Below are 22,356 nucleotides of genomic sequence, written 5' to 3'. Positions count from 1 at the left end.
GAGAGAGAAAGGAGAAGGGGAAGGGTGAAGAAGCAGTTGGGCGCTTCTCCTGTGTGCCCTGGCCGGGAATTGAACCCGGGACTTCCACACACCGGGCCAATGCTCTACCACTGAGTCCAGGGCCAAAAATCAAGCTGTATTTTTCAATGCAGGGTCAAAATTCTCTGGGGACTATTTTTTTTCTTTTTTTGTTGGTTTGAGAGAGTGAAACATTGACCTGTTGTTCCACTTATATATGCATTCATTGGTTAATTTGTTGCCCTGCTGAGGGATCAAACCCTCAACCTTAGAGTATCAAGACAATACTCTAGCCAACTGAGCTACTTAGCCAGGGCAGAAGTTTCTTTTTTAAATGCATATTTCTAGGTTGATCCCACACATTCTAAATCAGATTCTAGCCATGGGACAATGAGTCCACCTTTTTAACAATTTCCCTGATTATACTTATGCATGCCAGAATTTGAGAACCACCAAAATAAGTGTTTGAACCTTTCCCTCAATGAGTCTGAAATAAGACCCTAAGAAATTCTCGGTGTTTTTTTTCAAGGTAAACTGATACGAAAGTCATAGAAACCCTTAAGGATTATGTTTAATGTGGAAATCTAGATTATTCTTTTTTTAAAGAAATATATTATTCTAACATCTTCAGCATCTAGTTCAATATTCCTTATCCCTGTGGACTTTCATTGGTATTTGAAAAGGATTAATCTATTTAACTAGAAAATATTATACTTCTAGAAATTTAAAACTTAAAAAGTTTAGAGATTAGCTAGTCCAACTTCATCACTATAGATACATGAGAGATAAAAATATATGTCCAAGATGTTCAGCACATTATAATTATAAAATATTAGAAACTATAAAATCTAAGTTCTAACACTAGAAAATATAGATATTTCCCCCTGGTTAAAATGTCATGCAGACAATAAAAAAAATGAAAATAGAAACTATCTAACATGGGGAAATACCTAAAATAGTAAGTTGTATTAAAAAGAAACAATATGATATTGTAAATAAAATATAATTGTTTATGTAAAAATATCTATGCAAACAAATACAGTGAAAATAGACTAATTTAATTGGTTTTGTGAGTAAACTTTTTTTAATAAATGTAGGATTAAAAGAATCTACTTGTTAGAGGATAAAGTTAGATTGGAGAAATAGGAAGCAGTAATTAGGAAACTACTGAAGTCATCAAGGCAAGAGATAGTTGGGAGCAGTATTTGTTGGTGGTGGTCATATAAAGGATTTATGTTTCTGGTTTTGTTTTTAATGCTATAAATTATTTTCACTTAGAATTTCCATTAGTTGAAAACTTTGAATTTAAATGAGACTGCTATTTTTAAATCTAATTTACCCAATATTGGTTTTAGCCAGACATCAAGAGCTCTACCCCAGGGTCTGCATGCTTATAATTCATCTTATCATCCATCCATCTATTCATTCCTCCATCTTTAAAATTAAGTGATTGAGTTAGCACTTTTGGAACCCACAGAATTGGCTACTACTCTATAAAAAGAAAGGATAGACTGATCCCCTAACTAAAGATCAGAAGTTGTGTACTGCAGATGCTGTGTACAACTGCTGCTATGTGGGCTTGTAGCTCAAGTCCAGATAAGCTTATAGAACTGCACCTGTTTTATTGAAGTCCTCCTTTCCCAGAAGCAAAATGTCCTTCTGTCAAATGTCCAGGGAACTGCAGCATGACCTTCCCTTTCTGAGCCACTCATTTCTTTCCCTTAATGCTCTATAGGTAATATAAACCTTTGTGTGGTAGATAGTGAAGAAGCTATAAAAGAATAGTCAAGATAATAAACAGTGACTTCACTTAATTGCATAGTTTTCAAACTTATCTTTATACATAGTCTTAGTTAACCCTACTATGTGTTGTACTGCTCTTGCAAGACAAACATGATCCGGCACTAACAGAGTCTATTAGCACCCTTACCTGTATTCGTGTTCCCGTCCATACTGTACAACAGCTATAACAGTGATGTTTCTATTGTTTGGGTGTTCTTGAGTTTATCAGCTTTAAAAATCTCAAAATAGAATCCATTACTATTTGATGTCTGTAGATTTTCTTTGAAGAGTCTTTGCTTAAGTCTTGGGACCTCCTTTAATTTTTTACGTTTAAGGTATTGAAATTACCAGTCAGCTTTACATTTCAGTTGAATATCTTGTTTATATTTTATAAAACATTAGAGAGATTATTGTTAATACTGAAGTAGTGAATGTCTTTTTCCTCATGTCTTTCAGTCTCTTCTTCCAGAAGTTCATAAATGCTCTTCTATGATTTTAGTAGCTTTATTTAGCTAAGCCTCTTCTATATCTTCAGATGTATTCTAAATTAAAGATATTTTGCCAAGTTTTAAAATTAAAGAAGATGCTCTTCCTTACAGTTTATTTTGTGCATTTAAATGTGCAACAAATCAAATTTAAAGAATTCATGGGAACTTCACGTTTCTAAATTTTAAAAAATGGACATTATCCTAAAACAAACTAAAATCTTCTATTCACATCCAAGCAAAAGCAGTCATAAATATTTTTATTTTATAATTTATAAGCTCACCTACATCACATTAAAAAATTATTCAAGAAGAATGGCTTATAGCTATTATTTTTCTACCTTTTAATTTTTATTTTTCGGCCCTGGCCGGTTGGCTCAGCGGTAGAGCGTCGGCCTAGCATGCGGAGGACCCGGGTTCGATTCCCGGCCAGGGCACACAGGAGAAGCGCCCATTTGCTTCTCCACCCCTCCGCCGCGCCTTCCTCTCTGTCTCTCTCTTCCCCTCCCGCAGCCAAGGCTCCATTGGAGCAAAGATGGCCCGGGCGCTGGGGATGGCTCTGTGGCCTCTGCCTCAGGCGCTAGAGTGGCTCTGGTCGCACCATGGCGACCCCCAGGATGGGCAGAGCATCGCCCCTGGTGGGCGTGCCGGGTGGATCCCAGTCGGGCGCATGCGGTAGTCTGTCTGACTGTCTCTCCCCGTTTCCAGCTTCAGAAAAATGCAAAAAAAAAAAAAAAATTTTATTTTTCTATCTTTGAATTTCTATTTTTTTCTTTCATAAGTGTAAATGCTCTTTTGGAGGTTTAATCAGTCAACCAGTATGTCTTGGAGGTATTTTATACGGAAGGCAAGCTGTTGTGATATTTCCAAACTATTTTAAGATGAGGTTTCTGCCTTAATTACATTGAGGTAAAACTTATTGACATCAAAACATAACTAGTGATTCTAGGTCAAAAAGGATCTAAAAGGATCTAAAAGGATTTAGATTCTTTTAAAAAGTTTGTTTTGCATAGCTTACAGATGCATATTTTATTCTTCCTTCCCTTCTTGCCCTGTTTAGTACACAAGTGAAACTGGTCAGAAGGTTAAAGTGAGCCTTCAAGCTTTCTTTATTAAAAACATTTATTGAGTTCCCGTAACTTCCTTTCAAAAACTTGGCTAAAGGCTTTTTAACATTACCTCATTTAATCCTTATAATGACTTTCTAAATTAGGCATTTACACTCCCTTTTCAGGTGAGGAAAGTGAGACTTAGTGAATGGAAGTAATTTGCTCAAGGTCACCCTAATTATTCATGGAACCAGGACTTAAATATAGGTCTCTTAGTTCAGTGGTTTTTATTCTACTTATATCATGTTATAAACAAGTCATGGTCTGTTCAGTGATGATAGAAAAAGCTATGTGAATGAGCAGTGATACTGAAGATTGCAATTATGAGAAACAAAAATGAAAAGGAAGAAGGAAACTTTATATACTAGTATGAGGTGTTAACGAGTCTACATAGACTCGCAATAAGTTGTTTATGTGAATATGTTATGCATGTATTCCATGGGTCTGTTAACCTTAAGTATATAAAATTTTAAGAGATCGTATCTTTTTTTAGTCCCAAATATGAAAGTCTTGGATGCAATTATAATTAAGGATCTATTATTATGTTTTCAAGTTTACAGTGTTTAATGAATAATGGAATATTATGTCCTGTTGCTATGAATAATAAAATTACTAATAACAATAGTGAATACTCAGATAAGGGTTAAAGATGAGATGACTTAAGTTTAGTATCTAAAGTATTAAAGAACTTAGTTGTTAAAATGTATTTAATCAGATACCTAAACTGGGTTTTATTTCAAATTCCTTTTTAGTCTATAACTTTATACCATGCTGTACCTCTTCTATCAATATTTTTATTAGCTTGGTATTGAACTTCAGGTTCAAATCTTACTTTTTTTTGGAGTTTTTTAAGATACTCTGGTAGTTCTTGCCTCCTTTTGAAACTGAAGTATATTTAGGGCAGAGGCACAAACTGTATAGGTGAACAAGATGTTCTCTTTGCTCATCGCAGCCCAGACTGCTAGCTGTGCTTCTGGTGAATCCCAGCTCTGCCCTCTCAGGTACGGTGGTTCTTCTGTGACTCAGCCTCCAGAGGAACTACTTCTTCAGCTCCTCAGCCCCTTTATTACCACAGACAGTGTCTTCACGGTGTCTGTGGCATCCTTTGCCAGGGAAACTGATGGAGCAGTCGTGTTCATGTGTAAGATCTACTGGCCGATGCAATGCTAATTGTAGTTGTATACAGCCAGGTGTTGTCACTGTCTCCTTTATAGATAAAACGGAAAAGTCATTTTCCTTGTCTTTGTTTCAGCGTTCTTACTTCCGTACCCTTCTCATGTATGGATTCCACTTCCTGGTGTGGTTCCTTTGTGTCAAAGGAATCCGGGACACACAGTGTGGGTTCAAACTACTAACCCGAGCAGCTGCTTCACGGACGTTTTCATCACTGCACATTGAGCGATGGTAGGTTTCTAACGGGGCTGTGTCTTGTGTATCTCATCACACGGCAGCTACTCCAGGGAATGAGAAGCAGCCCTGGATTCTCATGATGAACGTCCAGGTTCTAAGAAAACTGACGTTTGTGTAAACTTAATCTGTGCTTCTATACTTTTACTGGGTTGGGTCTTAGTTTGAAAATCTCAAACCAAACAAAGGGCATGAAGTTATGAATTCACTTTAATTATAGAGAGTATAAATCAAGAGGCCTGAAAACATCCTATGTCCTTAAAGCTTTGTTTTCTTTTCTTCGAGAAAAGAGAAAAAGCTCAGAAATGTCAAAGCAGAAGAAGGCACCTGTTTTTTCCTTTCCTTCCTTTGACACAAGCTACCTTCTCTCCTGCCTGTGACCAGTCCTTTGACCTCTGCGCCCCTTCCACCTTCTAAGGACCTAATCCTTGGGCTTATTTTCTCTCTTAAACATTCAGCCTCTTCCCCTCAACCACATCCTTTCCATCAGTGTTTAAAACAAGTTTAAATGTCTTCTACTGTTAAAAACCCTCTCTACTGACATCCCTCAAACTTCCAGCTCCAGCCCTCATCCTTCCATAGCTGACATTCCTTGAGTGTCTGTATTCCCATTTCTCTTCACCATTCTCTCATGTCATACTTAACTCGTCACCCTCCCTTAATACAGATTTTCCCTCATCCTTCTATCTAAACGTAGGTTCCCTTCATGTGATTAAACCCAGTGGCCTTGTTTCCTGTGACCATTTTGTCTTAATGAACCCATCAGCAGTGCCCAATATTTCTGAGCCCTTTGTCTGAATATTTTCTGTTCCCTCTGCATGTCCTCATCCCTGACCTCGCTGCAGTTCTCCACCTACTTGATGAATGGCACAGTCACACAGAAACCTGAAATCTTGGCCTCGGCTCTAACATTCCCCGTGGCCCTTCCACACCTCCATTGCGTGACCAGGGCCTGTGGACTTGAGCTGTTAAATTCCTCCGTTTCTCTTCATGTTCACCACCACCACCCAGGATGTCATCGTTTCCTATGCTGTGGCCCAAGGGCTCTTTACAAAACTTAAAAGTATTCACATGCCGAGACTTCTCAGTACCCCGTCCTTTTCATCTTAGCCTTGAGATCACGTGGCCCTTAATCTCCAAACTAGATCAGATGCGCTACCCGGAACCTTTCTTTGTAGCACCTGTCCTATACGTAGTTTTTCCCCGTGTGATGTTTCTTTTTCTGTTAAAACATAAGCTGCACTAGAGCTAGATCCCATATGAATTTTAATGAGTATATTCTACGTCCCATAGAGTGCCTGGCACATTGTAGATAGTAATATTGGGAGAATTCATACTTCGTGTCATCAGGGGTTCTGTGTGAATTCTGTTCATGTGTGATCTGCGTCATTATTCCAGGAGGTGTTCCTTTCTGTAATTCCTCAACTTCTGTGCAGCCAGACTGCAAAGATCTATTAATTCCCTAGAGATAGATACCCTGTATCTCCCCAAAAAAACTTTACAGAAACTACAGTCCAGAATTCAAACAATCATTTATACATGTTTTTAAATATTTCTAGCTAGGTTTTAAATTTGTAAGTAATTTATACTTGGTCTTCAAATTAAAATACATGTTTCTGTTATGTTGAAGAATAAAATATACTGATAGTTAATGAACTGTAAAGTCAGAATCTGACTTAAGAAGCCACTTGGGAGGTAAAGCCCTCCCTCTGCATGAGATATTTCTCAGTCGGCTGTTCTACGCAGAACTAGAGTCAGAGAATGAGGTTCCCTTGTAGTCTGAAAGGAAGGATTTACAAATGGAAATCATGAGGGTTTGTCCTGATAACATAAAAATCATGAAGATTCCTCATCAGGATTTTTCTACAGCAGCTTTGGCTGATACAAATATGAGACACAAATGCAAGCCATATATGTGATTTTAAATTTTCTAGAAAGTCACATTAAGAAAGTGAAAGGAAAGGTGAGAAATTTAATAATATACTTTATATAAAAATATTTCAGTATGTACTCAGTGTGAAAAATTATTGAGATATTTAACATTCTTTGTACTGTCTTCAAATCATCATGTCTCCATTCAGACTAGACACAGCTCCAGTGTCCGCGGCCATGTGCAGCTAGCGGCTGCTGCACTGGGCAGCAGACCCAGTTCTAGGACATCTGTGACTCTTTTTAATTAACATTTAAATTTTTTTCTTCTTTTTTTTTTTTTTTTTTGTATTTTTCTGAAGCTGGAAACGGGGATAGACAGTCAGACAGACTCCCGCATGCGCCTGACCAGGATCCACCCGGCACGCCCACCAGGGGCGATGCTCTGCCCACCAGGGGGCGATGCTCTGCCCCTCCGGGCGTTGCTCTGCCGCGACCAGAGCCACTCTAGCACCTGGGGGAGAGGCCAAGGAGCCATCCCCAGCACCCGGGCCATCTTTGCTCCAATGGAGCCTTGGCTGCGGGAGGGGAAGAGAGAGACAGAGAGGAAGGAGGGGGGTGGGGGTGGGGAAGAAAATGGGCGCTTCTCCTATGTGCCCTGGCCGGGAATTGAACCCGGGTCCCCCGCACGCCAGGCCAACGCTCTACCACTGAGCCAACCAACCAGGGAAATTTTTTTCTTCTTTAATGTTATGTTCACGTACATGCTTTTTAAGTTATTTATTTTGGACTTGGTTGACGTAGTACTGACCTGACTTAAAATCTTGGCCTCTCGGGTTTCTCTGCAAGGCCCAGTTACATTTATTCTGCATCTGTAAAGGGGATCCAGCAGGTGCGCACGTATCGGTTTGATGAGCAGTGTACCCGCACCATAGTCATGCTTCATCAGTAGTGGTAATTTAAACATCTCTTCCCATGCAGTTTTTAAGTCAGAGAAGACTGAAGAAAGATACTTTTGCCCAGGTCTGCTAGCTCAGTCGGTTAAGTGCGTCATCCCAAAATGACATGGTTGCAGGTTTGATTCCTAGTCAGGGCACATGTGGAAGCAACCAAAGAATGCATGACTGAGTAGAACAACAGATGAACGCTTTCCTTCCCCTTCCCTTCTCTCTCCCTTCCTCTCTCTCCCTTCCTCTCTCTGGCTCTCTAAAATTAATCAATTAAAAAAAAAATTAAGCCCTGGCCGGATAGCTTGGTTGGTTGGAGTGTCGTCCTGGAGCACAGACATTCCTGATTCAGTCCCCAGTCAGGGCACACACAGGAGCAGCTCAATGTTCCTGTCTTTCTCTCCCTGCCTCTCAGAAAAAAAGAAAAGATTTTTTAATGCAGCATAAGTTACAGAATCCAAATTGTGCATCTGCTTATTTCCATGTGTCACCTTAGACTTGTTTTTTTAAAGGATTCGTTCTAAAGACTCATTGAAATTTTTTTCATCTCTTTGAAAAAATCCAAGTCAAGTAGAGTTTCTAGGTCTTAGAAGTAAAAAGACAGTAGACATCCCTTATTCAGAATTACAGACTTGGGTTTATTTATTTGTATTACAACTATAAACCTCCTTTTTGCCGGCTCTAGTACATAATGTCCATCCTCACAATGGTGCCTCACCTAAATCCTTCCTGTTGAACATTAAAGGTGTAATTTGACCCAATTCATGAGTAATTTTAAAACAGAATTCTTTGAAATAAATTCTTTGAATTTCTGCTGGCGAATACTTTCTATTTTAAATCAGTTACATGTGTTTGTAATTTAAAGTCAGTTCCATAACACTTATGACAAGAAATATTGTCTCTAGCCCCATGTCCCTCCTTCCCCAATTCCTACTCTGACTCTAGCCACTTTCCAGTCTTTATTGGTTTTTTGTGGTATTTGCTTTCATATTCAAAATGAGTCTGCACAGCTATGTCTCCATTTTTCAGTTTAGATAATAACTTCTGAAAATAGGAAATCGATGGGTATGTACTTAGTCCTCTTAAACTTCTGTATACCCTCTCCACCAGGCGTCCCCACACTACGGCCCGTGGGCAGCATGCAGCCAGCCCCCTGAGGCCGTTTATCCGCCCCCACTGCACTTCCGGAAGGGGCACCTCTTTCACTGGTGGTTAGTATGTGGTGGCCCTCCAACGGTCTGAGGGACAGTGAAATGGCCCCCTGTGTAAAAAGTTTGGGGACCCCTGCTCTACACCTACTCTCCTAATACAGTTTTGAAATAATTGTCGGTTAGGCCAGTATTGATTGTTGCAGCTGTGTAAAAATATTTACATTTGAGCCACAGAATGTAATATGAACATTACCTTTTTTGTAGTGCTTTTTGTTTTTCTAAAGATAATAACTATCTGGAGTTTTTATATAGTTCATCAGAAGTATAAATTCTCCATATGTCCTGACACGTCAGATTCTGCAGTTTCACCTTTATTTGGAGACTTCTCACTGTGCTCCCACTCCCTGTTCCCTGGCCCTGTAGACAGGGCTCCCTCCATCTTCTTGGTGTCTGCTCTGGGTTCAGGAAGCTCAGCCTTGGTCAAGTCACGGAAACACGAGAAGGGAACTCTGCGACACTGCATGTATCTTCATTCTGCTTCCACATTTAATAGTTATCTGGAGGAAAACAATTCTATTTGGAAATCAGTGTTTTTGTGGACAAGTTCAGTGTTGTAGTTAACCTGAACCCTGAGTGATCTTTGTCTATGGTACTTTGGTCACCCACACACACCCTGCCTTTGGAAGCTTTTTCTCCAGTGTTGAAATACCGTGATTCAAGAACTGTTTCTCACGTGTTTTGTCGAGTTCTCAATAGGCCATCTAAATCTGGAAACTCCACTTCCTTTAGTTCTGAGACATGTCCTTTAATTACTTAATTAGTTTGTTTCTTTTTCAAAAGAAAGAGAGTCAGGGCTGGGGGAAGGAGAAAGATGAAAAGCATCAACTCATAGTTGCATCACTTTAGTTGTTCATTGGGTGCTTCTCATACGTGCTTTGACCAGGGGGCTCAAGCAAAACCAGTGACCCTTTGCTCAAGCCAGCAACCTTGGGATCCTGTCTTGTGATCCCATGCTCAAGCCGGTGACCTCAGGGTTTCAAACCTGAGACCTCAGTGTCTCAGTTCGATGCTCTACCCACTGCCACCACTGGTCAGGCATGTCCTCTGATTTGTTTGACAACCTCTTTTCTGTTCTTTCTCATAAAACAGAACCTCCTTACTGATTCTGTAATTACATTTTTTTCTCCTTTTCTTCTTTAGAGATTTCAATTTTGCCATTCAGTCCTCCTCTTACATTTTTATTTCTGCTGTCAAAATTTTAACTTCCTATAACTTTTGTTTTCCAGTGTTCATTTTTTAAAACTTACTGTTTCACGACAATATCTTCCACCACTTAATGTGTCATTTAAAACTTTGATGCTTTGTATTCTCCCTGCATTGCTGTCCTCTAATGTTTTTAATCCCCAAAGTCTATCCTCAGATATCTTTCAAATGGCACTAGGAAGGCTCATCAAAAGCTCTGGGAGTGTCCTCGGAATCCTCCGACTGGCTGGTGGATTCCACTACAGGTTAATCGGTGGGGCCATTCTGTGTGGGAAAAGCCCAGTTGTCATCATCTTTTGGGCTAGTCATTTTCACTAAAGTGGGATCCTTCCTTCTCTTGCTTCATAGGCATGAGCCAATTGGAGGAAAGGAAAATTTCAGGAAGTCCTCTCCTGTTTGCACGCCCACTTGCTGCCATATTGTGCCGATACCTGAACTCCCCGGGGTCTCTGGCCCCCGTTGGTCAGCTTCTGGGCTTCTCCCACTGCCCTGGTCGACTTTCCCCAGGCACCACTGGTCCAGCTTCTTTCTGGCTTTCAGAAGTTATTACTGTCATCTTCTCTTCTGGTGCTTTTATTCCATCACTGTTGTTTTAATTTTAGTGGGCTCTCAGGCAGGATCAGGAGGGTCGGTGTGTTTAAAGGAGTCATGACACAGTCATTGTCCTCCAGGATGTGTCTGTGTGAGGTGACAGCTACACCAGGAAACGAGTAGCAACAGAAAATATGGTGGCTCCCAGTGTGCAGGAGCCAGGAAGGCTTCTCAATTGGAGAACAACCCCAGCCTGATTCTCTGTAGCAGCATAAGGTTTTATCCAGAAGTACTTGGTATTTTACTTATAATGTTTGCTTTGGTAACACAATGGTCTTTTACTTATGTGTGGTGATGTGAACTGTAGTTTTGTTTGTTTGTTTGTTTGTTTGTTTTTTTGGGTTTTTTTTGTATTTTTCTGAAGCTGGAAACGGGGAGACAGTCAGACTCCTGCATGCGCCCGACCAGCATCCACCCGGCACGCCCACCAGGGGCTACGCTCTGCCCACCAGGGGGCGATGCTCTGCCCCTCCGGGGCGTCGCTCTGCCGCGACCAGAGCCACTCTAGGGCCTGGGGCAGAGGCCAAGGAGCCATCCCCAGCGCCCAGGCCATCTTTGCTCCAATGGAGCCTTGGCTGCGGGAGGGGAAGAGAGAGACAGAGAGGAAGGGGGGGGTGGAGAAGCAGATGGGCGCTTCAACTGTGTGCCCTGGCCGGGAATCAAACCCGGGTCCCCCGCACGCCAGGCCGACGCTCTACCGCTGAGCCAACCGGCCAGGGCGTGAACTGTAGTTTTTAAAAAAATAAACTTCTTCCTGTCTTTTAAAATGTTTAAGGGGAGAAGGATGTAATAAAAAAATAGTTTAGAAGGTGAATTGTCCTTTCAGTTTTTTAAATGTAATTTTTTTTTTTTTTTCATTTTTCATTTTTATGAAGCTGGAAACGGGGAGAGACAGTCAGACAGACTCCCGCATGCGCCCTACCGGGATCCACCCGGCACGCCCACCAGGGGCGACGCTCTGCCCACCAGGGGGCGATGCTCTGCCCATCCTGGGCGTCGCCATGTTGCGACCAGAGCCACTCTAGCGCCTGAGGCAGAGGCCACAGAGCCATCCCCAGCGCCCGGGCCATCTTTGCTCCAGTGGAGCCTTGGCTGCGGGAGGGGAAGAGAGAGACAGAGAGGAAGGCACGGCGGAGGGGTGGAGAAGCAAATGGGCGCTTCTCCTGTGTGCCCTGGCCGGGAATCGAACCCGGGTCCTCCGCAGGCTAGGCCGACGCTCTACCGCTGAGCCAACCGGCCAGGGCAAATGTAATTTTTTTTAAGAAGTTTATTTAAACAACAAGATGCTTGACGTGAAGGGAAAACTATCTAGGACTCATTTCTTTTAGAGTAATTTATCCCTACTTAAAGACAGATTGCCCTACATGTAACAGCTACGTACAAAAAAGTTATAAAATTGTCCTTGGTTTTACAATGATAAATGAAAAACATTAAAATTCTCCAATCAAACAAGGTATGCAAGGATTCTTATGTTGTTCTTTTCTTTTGTTAAACAGTGAAAGCAAAATAACTTATTGGAATATAAAGATAAGAGCTGAATGAGCATGCCACTAATGGAGAAAGGGGGTGTTTTCACAGAACCAATATTTCCCCCCATCCCATCTCCATTTGATGTCAATCAAAACATACAATTGGCCATTTAGTTTTTTAAAAATACAAAAGCTTGTGCACATACATCAGTTACTTTATGTACAATAAAGGAATGGGGAAGGGGGAAATGAAAGAATAGAGAAAACTATATGGTAGTAGTCAGGATGTGGTGGAACCAAATTGCAGTTTTCTAATTGAGAATGTCTTCTTGGTCTGGAGAAACAGAGTTCTGAAGTAAAGTAGCAGGTTCCCTTTTTAGTAGACACCTCCTGTCTGCTGCTGGAACACATCAATTGTATCTTCATCTTCCATTTCCAACTGTGCAGGTGTGTCTGTTTCATTGATTGGCTGCCCATCAAATCGGAATCTGATCTGCCTCATTGACAAACCCTGTCGTTCACAATAGGCTTTTATTAGTTTACTAAGTGGTGTATGCCTCTTAGTCTTAAACTGTACCACAGAACCATCCTGCCCCGCCACCTTCAAATTAATATGATCATTGTTCTCAGTCTTGACTCCTTCCTTGGGCTTTTCATCCGCCATGTCGAGTGCCGGAGGCCCTTCAGCTGCTGCTTCACAAAAGGTACCAGATCCACATAGCTAAATGTAATTTTTAATCAGTGCTTTCCCCAGTCCTCTTCCTCCATCATTCTTGTATTGTTTCGTGTCTTTGATAAGTCACTGACTATAGCTGAGATCCCTAGAGAAATACATGATGATCTTGTTCAATTATTGAGTATCATTAGAACTAACAGGCCACTGGGTAATTTTTTGTTTTTGTGTTAAGGAGAAAGTTAAAGAGGAAGCACCAGGCTTAGTATTCAAATTATTTCCTTCTTTCATGAGTGTCACAATTCCAGTTAACAGTTTTACATAGTCCTTTTAAAAACACAAAGGACACATCTATAAAAGCTTTTATCCTCTTAAGTAAATATTTTACTAGGATAAGAAAAAGATTATTTTAATAAGTTGTTTTCATACTGCATTATCCAAATACTTGGGATTTAAACTATTAATAGTTGCATCTTGGGTGGTGGTGGTAGTATGGCCAAGAACACAAAACTCCCAAATTCAGGTTGTCTGGGGTCTGAGAATCAAACAGAAGTGAGGTTAGGCACTTTCTTGTCCTTGCTAATATTTTAAAACCAGGCACTGGAAGTGTCAAGTGTGTGAAGGGCTCACGTGCTCCAGAGACCATGGGAAGAGCATGAAGTGTAGCCCAGGTCGGGGTGCTTCTCCTTGTAAGCTCAGTGCCAGTGAGAGGCAGCAGCCAGTTGAGAGAATTGATTAAGAAGGAGTCGGGAAAACTTCTGAGTCAGTATTGAGAAACTTTAAAGAGAACAGTTTTGCCCTATACCAAGGAGCTATCTGAAAAGAAACTGTTAAGAAAGAACCTGTCTCATGAGTAGAAGGAAGGATGAACTGGAAATTCAGACTAAAGATGATTTTAACATTGTATGTAAAAAGACAACATATCCGATGCCTATGCATGGATGTAATTATAATCAAAGGGCATTTCAGCCCAGTCTAAATGGGCCCTTCACTTTCAGTAGCTACCCACACTGTCTTATCCAGGATGGCATGAGGAAGGGAGAAGGAAAAGACAGGCCCTGAGAACCCTGTAAGTAGAAAAGATAACCTTGATCCTCTGGCAGTAGAAGAATGTAATTAAGCAATGCTAAAGTGAATGAGAACATTCTGTCCAAGAGCTCTCAGAGTTCTGTCTTATCTGCTCTCTCAATCAGTTGAAAATGTTCTTGATTCTCTACCTTGAACTCAGTAAAGGTGTGACTGTAACCATCAATCGTAGACCCTTTTTTTTTTTTCCTTTTCTTTTTTTTGACATAGAGAAAGGGATAGATAAGGACGGACAGACAGACAGGAAGGGAGAGAGATGAGAAGCATCAATCCCTCATTGTGGCACCCTAGTTATTCACTGACCGCCCCCCCCACATGTGCCCCAACCAGGGGGCCACAGCAGACCGAGTGACCCCCTGCTCAAGCTGGTGAGCCTTGCTCAAACCAGATGAGCCCGTGCTCAAGCCAGTGACCTCGGGGTTTTGAACCTAGGTCTTCCACGTCCCAGTCTGACACTCTAACCACTGTGCCACTGCCTGGTCAGGCCAATCTTGGACCTTTTTAAAACTAAATTTTCTCTTTGGGCCCAACAGGTCATTAATTACCTCTGAGAGTTTCTGATTTGTGATAGAGACACCATATTTCTCACTTAAATGTTATACAGTGACACCAGATTATTTTATTTGCCTTAAAGCTCCTGAACTACTTAGCTTATATTTGATCTCATGTCATGCTGACCATCAGTTTGATAATAGAAGCTTTATATCTGCCATGCAAGTATCTTTAACACATGACAAGGTAGAATTTGGTTACTCTTTATCTTTTTAAAAATAAATGCCAATATATTTTCCATTTCAGGGCATTTGATGTAGAACTACTTTACATAGCACAGTTCTTTAAAATACCGATAGCAGAAATTGCTGTCAATTGGACTGAAATTGAAGGTGAGTATATTGTTCATGCTATAGCTGATCTTAAGGGGCGGGGCGGGCAGGGGGATGAGAGGGTACAGTTGTCCAGGAAAGTCAGCTGACACTGGTGCCCCTCCCCCCACCACAGCCTCCTCAGCTGTCTCAACTCCCAGAGGCAGTCCCACAGAGCATGCTGCCTACTAATCCCCTCCACCCTCCAGCTACCTTACTGCTTCCTGTATTTTCTCAGTCCTGGGGTCTCCAGTAGACCTACCTTTCTGCCCAAGAAATTCAGTAAAACTTCCTACAAAAGATAAGATCACGACAATCTGAAGGTAGAAGCAAGGTTGATTGTCTTTTGTTTTTTTGTGGGGGGTTTTTGACAGACCGTCAGAGAAAGGGACATATAGGGACAGACAGACAGGAAGGGAAAGAGATGAGAAGCATCAATTCTTTTTTGCAGCTCCTTAGTTGCTCATTGATTGCGTTCTCATGTGTGCCTTGACCAGGGAGCTACAAAAGGGCAAGTGACCCCTTGCTTGAGCCAGCAACCTTGGGCTTCAAGCCAGTGACTTTGGGCTCAAGCCAGCAACCATGGAGTCATGTCTGTAATCCCATGCTCAAGCCAGCAACCCCGTCCGTGCTCGAGCGAGATGAGCCCATGCTCAAGCCAGCAACCACAGGGTTTTGAACCTGAGTCCTCTGCATCCCAGTCCGATGCTCAATCCTCTGCACTACCACCTAGTCAGGCAGGTTGATTGTCTTTTGAGGAATTATAGTTGTTCTTACTCAAAATGTTTACATTCCATTTAGAGCCAGTCTTCAACTAGTATTTGTACATATATCTAAAAATGTAAAAGGTCTCTAAGATCTATAACATGTGAAATCTACCATAACTCTTAACTTCTGTTCAGAAATGCTTAGATAGTTCTTTCTGTGTAAAACTTAAAATATATTCCTGTCTTGTCTTTTGCTCACCCTTGAATGATCTTTAATTCACAGTTGCAGTCATCTCTGCCCAAGGAGAATCTTTGTTGCAGTAAGCTTTAACTGCTCTAACCTCACATGTTTAAGGACAGAAGAAGGTTAAGAATCATGGAAGTCATAAACAATAGAATCTAGAATTAATTCCAGCCTCTTGGAGTGTACTGACTCATTGAGCTCACAGAAGCTCATCTCCTCAGGAGCAGCCTGGGTCAGAGGGGGTCAGGGAACAGGGAAAAGTTTGCTTAGACTTGTAGTGGTCAATTCTGGTCATCTGTCTGCATTGATCTATGGCATAAACTCCATGGGAAATTGAAGTATAAAAAAGTAAAAATTTGTTTTATTTATAGCTTTTGCCCATTTGCATTATAGAGATAGCTATATCCTAATATGAATTATAGGTATCCCAAATTCCTGATTTGTGGAATGAAACTGTTTGCTCTGGTTAACAGAGAATAAGGCTAGTTGACAAAGTACCGTGATGGTAGTGTGTTAGAAGAGGAAAGCTGCTGTGTAAATTCGAAGTAGTGAAAGAGGTCTTCTCTGAAGATAAATATGATTAAAAGGGTAATGAAATTTTAAACCTTCCTGACAGATGTTCATTTGTCTTCCCACAGAGGTAAGACAAGTAACAGTTACAAAGATCAATTGTGACATGTAGATCAGACATTTACTTAGACAGATATCCTATGTAGCCAGGGGCAAAGTTCTTGGACAGGACTGTCTGAAGTCTGACCATAGGCTTTATTTTTCACCACTGAGATTGGACTCATTTGTGAAAACAATCTTACTTATCTTTAGCTGTTTTGTATGTATTATTTTTCATTAACCAACACATAGAGCAGTTTTGGGTTCCCCATTTCCAGAACCCTCAGCCATGGTTCTGCTTCCATATAGTAGGGCTATTTGAAGTTGTCAATTTCAATTCTCCCAAGTTTCATTTTACTGCAGGATGTTTTGTTCTTGGTTTTTTTTTTTTAGAGAAACTACTTAGTTCGACATTGAAAATGTTTAATTCAGCTCAGGTCAGTTGGCTCAGCGGTAGAGCATCAGCCCGGCTTGTGGAAGGCCCGGGTTCAATTCCTGACCAGGGCACACAGGAGAAGCACTCATCTGCTTCTCTACCCCTCCCCCTCTCCTTTCTCTCTCTTTTCCTTCCAAGCCAAGGCTCTAATGGAGCAAAGTTGGCCCCAGCACTGAGGATGGTTCCATGGCCTCTGCCTCAGGCATTAGAATGGCACAGGTTGCAATGGAGCAACACCCCAGATGGGCCAAGCATCGCCCCCTGGTGGGCATGCCTGGGTGGATCCCAGTCAGGTGCATGCAGGAGTCTGTCTGACTGTCTCCCCACTTCTAACTTAGTAAAAAAGAAAATGTTTAATTCTTTTGTCCGTGACTTAAAGTTAAGGTGGACATGTTAATTAACTTGACTGTGGTAGTCATTTCACAGTATATATGTACAGTATATGAAATGGTTACATTGTACATTTCAGATATATTTCAGGTTTTTGTCAGTTACACCTCAGTAAAGCTAGGGAAAAAAATAAAAAGCAAGAAACCAGAGCACTTAGCTTTAAATCTGAAAATTGTTAATAATTAGAAATGTGATCTTGTTTACCCAGCACCCATTAAGTAACCTGTAAAATTGCAGGGTGACAGGGATGTTCTACTCCTAACATTCTAAAAAGACAATATCGAGTGAAATCTAGGAATATAAGGTATTGGAACAAGCTCAGAGGTGAATTTCATCTAGTTAGCAGGCTTAGCACATTGCCATTTGGCAACCACAGGACAAGAAGCCAGCCCTAGTGAAGATGGTCTTTATTTTAGCTGATTGAGAATCTTTGGTGGAATTAGAATAAAAATTAGGTTTTTGTCTTTTCTTACCTGAGTTTATTAATCTATACTTGTATTATGTGTAGAGGTGTCCTTGATTATTTGTAGTACACACTATACTGAAAAGTAATGTGCAAACAAAATTTGTCCCAAAAATCATTTTTAAATGTACAGATGGAATTATTTAACATACATACATACATAATATAAATAAAATTAAGGTCACTAGACACTTTCTAAAGTCATGTAGACTGAGTTCTAAAATATAATTGTAAACTGATATATTTTCTCCTGAGTTTAATTTATTTTTAATTATTTTTTAATCACAGGTTCTAAATTAGTCCCATTTTGGAGCTGGCTACAGATGGGCAGGGACTTGCTTTTTATACGACTTCGGTATTTAACTGGTGCCTGGAGGCTTGAACAAACCAGGAAAACAAATTAGGTTCTTTGCTATCTTTGATTGTATTATGTATCATTGTGGCATTGTTTCATTCGAATTAAAACTTTAAATAAAGCTGGAATAAACCTATGACATCGTCTGCTTTTTAATAATTTTAAATAATTAACTGCCATAAGTAAAAAATGTTATACATCTTTTGGACAGAAGAAAAATTTAAAGTGTTTGTAGCAAAAGTCAGACTTTCTTTTGCTTCAGCAATTTTGTTTATTTAGATTATATCAATATGATTCAGAGAAATATATACTGCTCACAAAAATTAGGGGATATTTCAAAGTGAATATGAAGTAATAAAAGCATCTGATTTTTTTCTTAAACAAACATCAGAAAAGCAAACAAGTCAAAATTGTTTGATTATGCAAATGAGATGCAAAAAATGGACTTGTATTTCCTTGGTGAAAATGCTCTATACAAAAGGCTGAAAGTACTGGAGTATCTGCACGTTCCCTGATCTCATTTTTGTGAGCAGTGTAGTTTTTAACAAGATAACTAAATTACCTTGCATAATTTTCATGAACTTAAATATATACCACAGTCATGTAATAATGTTTATGGATTTAAAAATAAAGTTAAAAATATTTTATTTTTTATATTTTAAAAGCTTGGAAATGTGTGATTTTATTTGAATCATTTTTCTTTCAATTACAGTTGACATACAATATTATATTAGTTTCAGGTGTACACCCCAGTGGTCAGACACTTATAACTTAAGTGATCACCCCAATAGATCTCATGCCCATCTAATACCATACATAGTTATATTATTGACTATATTCCCTATGCTGTACTTTAATTCCATGTAACTATTCTGTAACAACCAATTTGTACTTCTTAATTCTTTTACCTTTTTCACCCATCCCCTTAACAACCCCCAATCGGCAACTCTCAAAATGTTCTCTATATCTATGATTTGTATTTTTTCATGTATTTTCCTTTTTAAATTCAAATATTGATAGATAATGAATTTATTGCCATTTTATTCATATTTTTTCTTTCTATTATTCATATTTTTTATCTTGCTTCTTCTTAGAAAAAAAAGACCCTTTAACATTTCATGTAATACTGGCTTGGTGGTAATGAACTCCTTTACCTTTTTCTTATCTGGGAAGCTTTTTATATGTCCTCACATGCTAAATGATAGCTTTGCTGGGTAATCTTTGTAGGTTCGTGTGTGTGTGTGTGTGTGTGTGTGAGAGAGAGAGAGAGAGAGAGAGAGAAAGAGGGACAGATAGGGACAGACAGACCAGAAGGGAGAGAGATGAGAAGCATCAGTTCTTCACTGTGGCACCTTAGTTTCTCACTGATTGCTTTCTCATATGTGCCTTGGGGGGGGGGTTGCACAGCATACCAAGTGACTCCATACTCAAGCCAGCGACCTTGGGCTCAAGCTGGTGAGCCTTGCTCAAACCAGATGAGCCCACGCTCAAGCTGGCAGCCTCGAGTCTTGAACCTGGGTCCTCTGGGTCCCGGTCCAGTGCTCTATCCACTGTGCCACCGCCTGGTCAGGTGGTTGTAGGTTCTTGATTTCATCACTTTGAATATATCTTGCCAATACCCTCTGGCTTGCAAAGTTTCTGTAGGGAAGTCAATTGACAGTCTTAATGGGAGCTCCCTTGTAGGTAACAGGTAACTAACTGGTGCTTCTGAGATTCTGTCTTTAACCTTTTGCATTTCAATGATGATGTGTCTTGGTGTGGGCCTCTTTGGGTTTATCTTATTTGGGATTCTCTATGCTTCTTGGACTTGTATGTCTATTTTCTTTATCAGGTTAGGAAAATTTTCTGTCATTTTTTCAAACAGATTTTCAATTTCTTGTTCTTTCTCCTTCCAGCACCCCATGATGTGGTAGTTGCTACAAATCCCAGAGACTCCTCACACTGTCCTTATTTTGAGAAGTAAATTTTTCTTTTTGCTTTCCTGATTGGATTTTTTTGCTTCCTTATATTCCAAATTGCTGACTTGATTCTCAGCTTCATTTATTCTCCTGTTGACTCCCTGTAAGTTATTCTTCATTTCAATTGGTGTATTTTTATTTCTGACCAGTCTTTTTATATGCTGTTGAAGTTCTCACTGAGATCATTGAGCCTCCTTATAACCAGGGTTTTGAAGTCTGCATCTAGTAGATTGCTTGTCTCTGTTTTGTTTAGTTCATTTTTGGAGTTCTGTTTGGGCATATCAGCAGTGGGTTAAAACCTCCTTGTGTCCTTTGTGGAGGCTGTGGGCAATTCTCCCACCAAAGAGGATATGACGGTACAGCAAGGGCTCCAGCAGTAATTGGTGGCATTGTGGGAGCAAGGGAAACCTGCCTCCATTGCTATGTTGAAAAACAGTCCTAGAGAAAGAGCTGAGGGCAGAGAGCAGACAAGACTGCAGCAGTGGCCCTGTCTGCAGAGCAGTGTCCATTAGACACGCTCCCAGAGAAACAGCACGTGTGCTAGCTCTGACCCAGGAGTGTCCACAATAACAAGGGGGTGAGAGAGTGATGAAAGAAGAGCGTAGGTAACTATTAACTGATTCTATCAGAGCAGGGACAGCAAAGCCAGAGCCCAGAGAGTCACGGTGCCCACAAAACATGCCCCAGCCATCCAGCGGTGTGAATTTACATTTGAATCCTCGAGAAAGTACAAGTCCTTTATGTAACAATATATATACACTGTCAAGATTTTAGATAAAAATATTTTTTTAATTATTCACTAATTCCATCATTCTCTTAGCATATAGTGAATGCCTAGCTTCTAAGCATTGTTATAACGGTGGACTTAAGGATTTACTGCAGTGGTCCCCAACCCCCAGGCCGCGGACCGGTAGCGGTCCGTGGGCCATTTGGTACTGGTCCACAGAGAAAGAATAAATAACTTACATTATTTCCGTTTTATTTATATTTAAGTCTGAACGATGTTATATATTTTTTTAATAACCAGATTTCCTCTTACATCCATCTAAGACTCATTCTTGACGCTTGTCTTGGTCACATGATACATTTATCCGTCCCACCCTAAAGGCCAGTCCATGAAAATATTTTCTGACATTAAACCAGTCCATGGCCTATAAAAGGTTGGGGACCACTGATTTACTGTACAATTAGGAAATCAATAGCAGTTCTACGTTCAAAGAGTGTCTACCCTCAAATACTCTACTTGGAAAAGAAAATGTAAAAACAACAATTCAAATACTCTAAGATCAAAAAGAGCCAGATACGTGCTGAGGAAGACACCATCTTTGCAGTTCAAAATTAGGAACATTTTCTACCTAGGAACAAATTTAACAAAGGCTGTGAAGGGCCTATACACTGAAAACTACAAGTCATTTTTAAAAGAAATTGAAATAGACAAAAAAAAGAAAAGATTCCATCATGTTCATGGATTGGGAGAATCAACATAGTTAAAATGGCCATGTTACCCAAAACAATATACAGATTTAATACAATCCCAACATTCTGGCATTTTTCACAGAAATAGAACAAGAAACCATCAGATTTTTACAGAACCACAAAGACCCCAAACAGCCAAAGTTATCCTGAGAAAAAAAGAACAAAGGTGGAGGTATCATACTCCCTGACTTCAAATTATATTACAAAGTATAGTATTGGCAGAAAAACAGACACACAGACCAACAGAACAGAATTGAGAGCCCAGAAATAAACCCACATGAATATGGGGAAATAATTTTTGACAAAGGAGCCAAAAACATACAATGAAGAAAAGAAAGCCTCCTCAATAAACAGCACTGGGAAAATTGGAAAGCCGCATGCAAAAGAATGAAACTAGTCACCGCACACAAAAATAAACTCAAAATGGATCAAAGACCTAAATATAGGACCTGAAACAATAAAATAATAGAAGAAAAAACATAGGTACTAAACTTGCATACCTTGGTTTTAGAGAGGATTTTATGAATCTGACTCCAAAGGCCAGAGAAGTAAAGGCATAAATAAGCATGTGGGATTATATCACACCAGAAAGCTCTGCACAGCAAAGAACCCACCAACAACAGAATGGCAGCCAACCCAATGATATTTACAGATGACAGCTCTTACAAAGGTTACTACCCAAGGTATAGAAAGAACTCATACAACTCAACACCAAATAATCTGAATAGAAAATGAGCAAAAAGTGGGCAGAGGATCTATACAGACACTTCTCCCAGGAAGGAATACAAATGGCCAACAGATATATGAAAAGATGCTCATCTTCATTAGTTATTAGAGAAATGCAAATCAAAACTACAATGAGATACCACCTCACACCTGTTAGATTAGCTATTATCAACAAGACAGGTAACAAGTGTTGGAGAGGCTGTGGAGAAAAAGGGAACCTTCATTCACTGCTGGTGGGAATGTAAAGTAGTACAACCATTATGGAAGAAAGTATGGTGG

At 40.1% G+C, this 22,356-nt stretch overlaps 1 protein-coding gene and 1 pseudogene across 3 annotated transcripts in view; one reads left to right on the top strand and one right to left on the bottom strand.

Annotated features, from left to right (window-relative positions):
• Window positions 1-22,356, top strand: part of ALG5 (ALG5 dolichyl-phosphate beta-glucosyltransferase) — a 49,502-nt gene that overhangs the window by 22,500 nt on the left and 4,646 nt on the right. The window contains exons 8-10 of one of the 3 annotated variants that reach the window (XM_066236616.1): window positions 4,647-4,798; window positions 14,649-14,734; window positions 17,851-18,053. In XM_066236616.1, coding sequence (XP_066092713.1) covers window positions 4,647-4,798; window positions 14,649-14,734; window positions 17,851-17,966 — 354 coding nt within the window. In that variant the 3' untranslated portion in view covers window positions 17,967-18,053. Of the gene's footprint in view, window positions 1-4,646; window positions 4,799-14,648; window positions 14,735-17,850; window positions 18,054-22,356 lie in introns of those variants that run through there. The other 2 variants (XM_066236619.1, XM_066236618.1) reach the window with 2 other exon arrangements.
• LOC136308085 (small ubiquitin-related modifier 2 pseudogene) lies at window positions 12,280-12,959 on the bottom strand (annotated as a pseudogene).

The sequence above is a fragment of the Saccopteryx bilineata genome, chromosome 6, assembly GCF_036850765.1.
Source record: "Saccopteryx bilineata isolate mSacBil1 chromosome 6, mSacBil1_pri_phased_curated, whole genome shotgun sequence".
In the NCBI taxonomy this organism is placed as follows: domain Eukaryota; kingdom Metazoa; phylum Chordata; class Mammalia; order Chiroptera; family Emballonuridae; genus Saccopteryx; species Saccopteryx bilineata.
The sequence above is the reverse complement of the archived record's forward strand: the minus strand, read 5'-3'. Positions and strand labels throughout refer to the sequence as shown.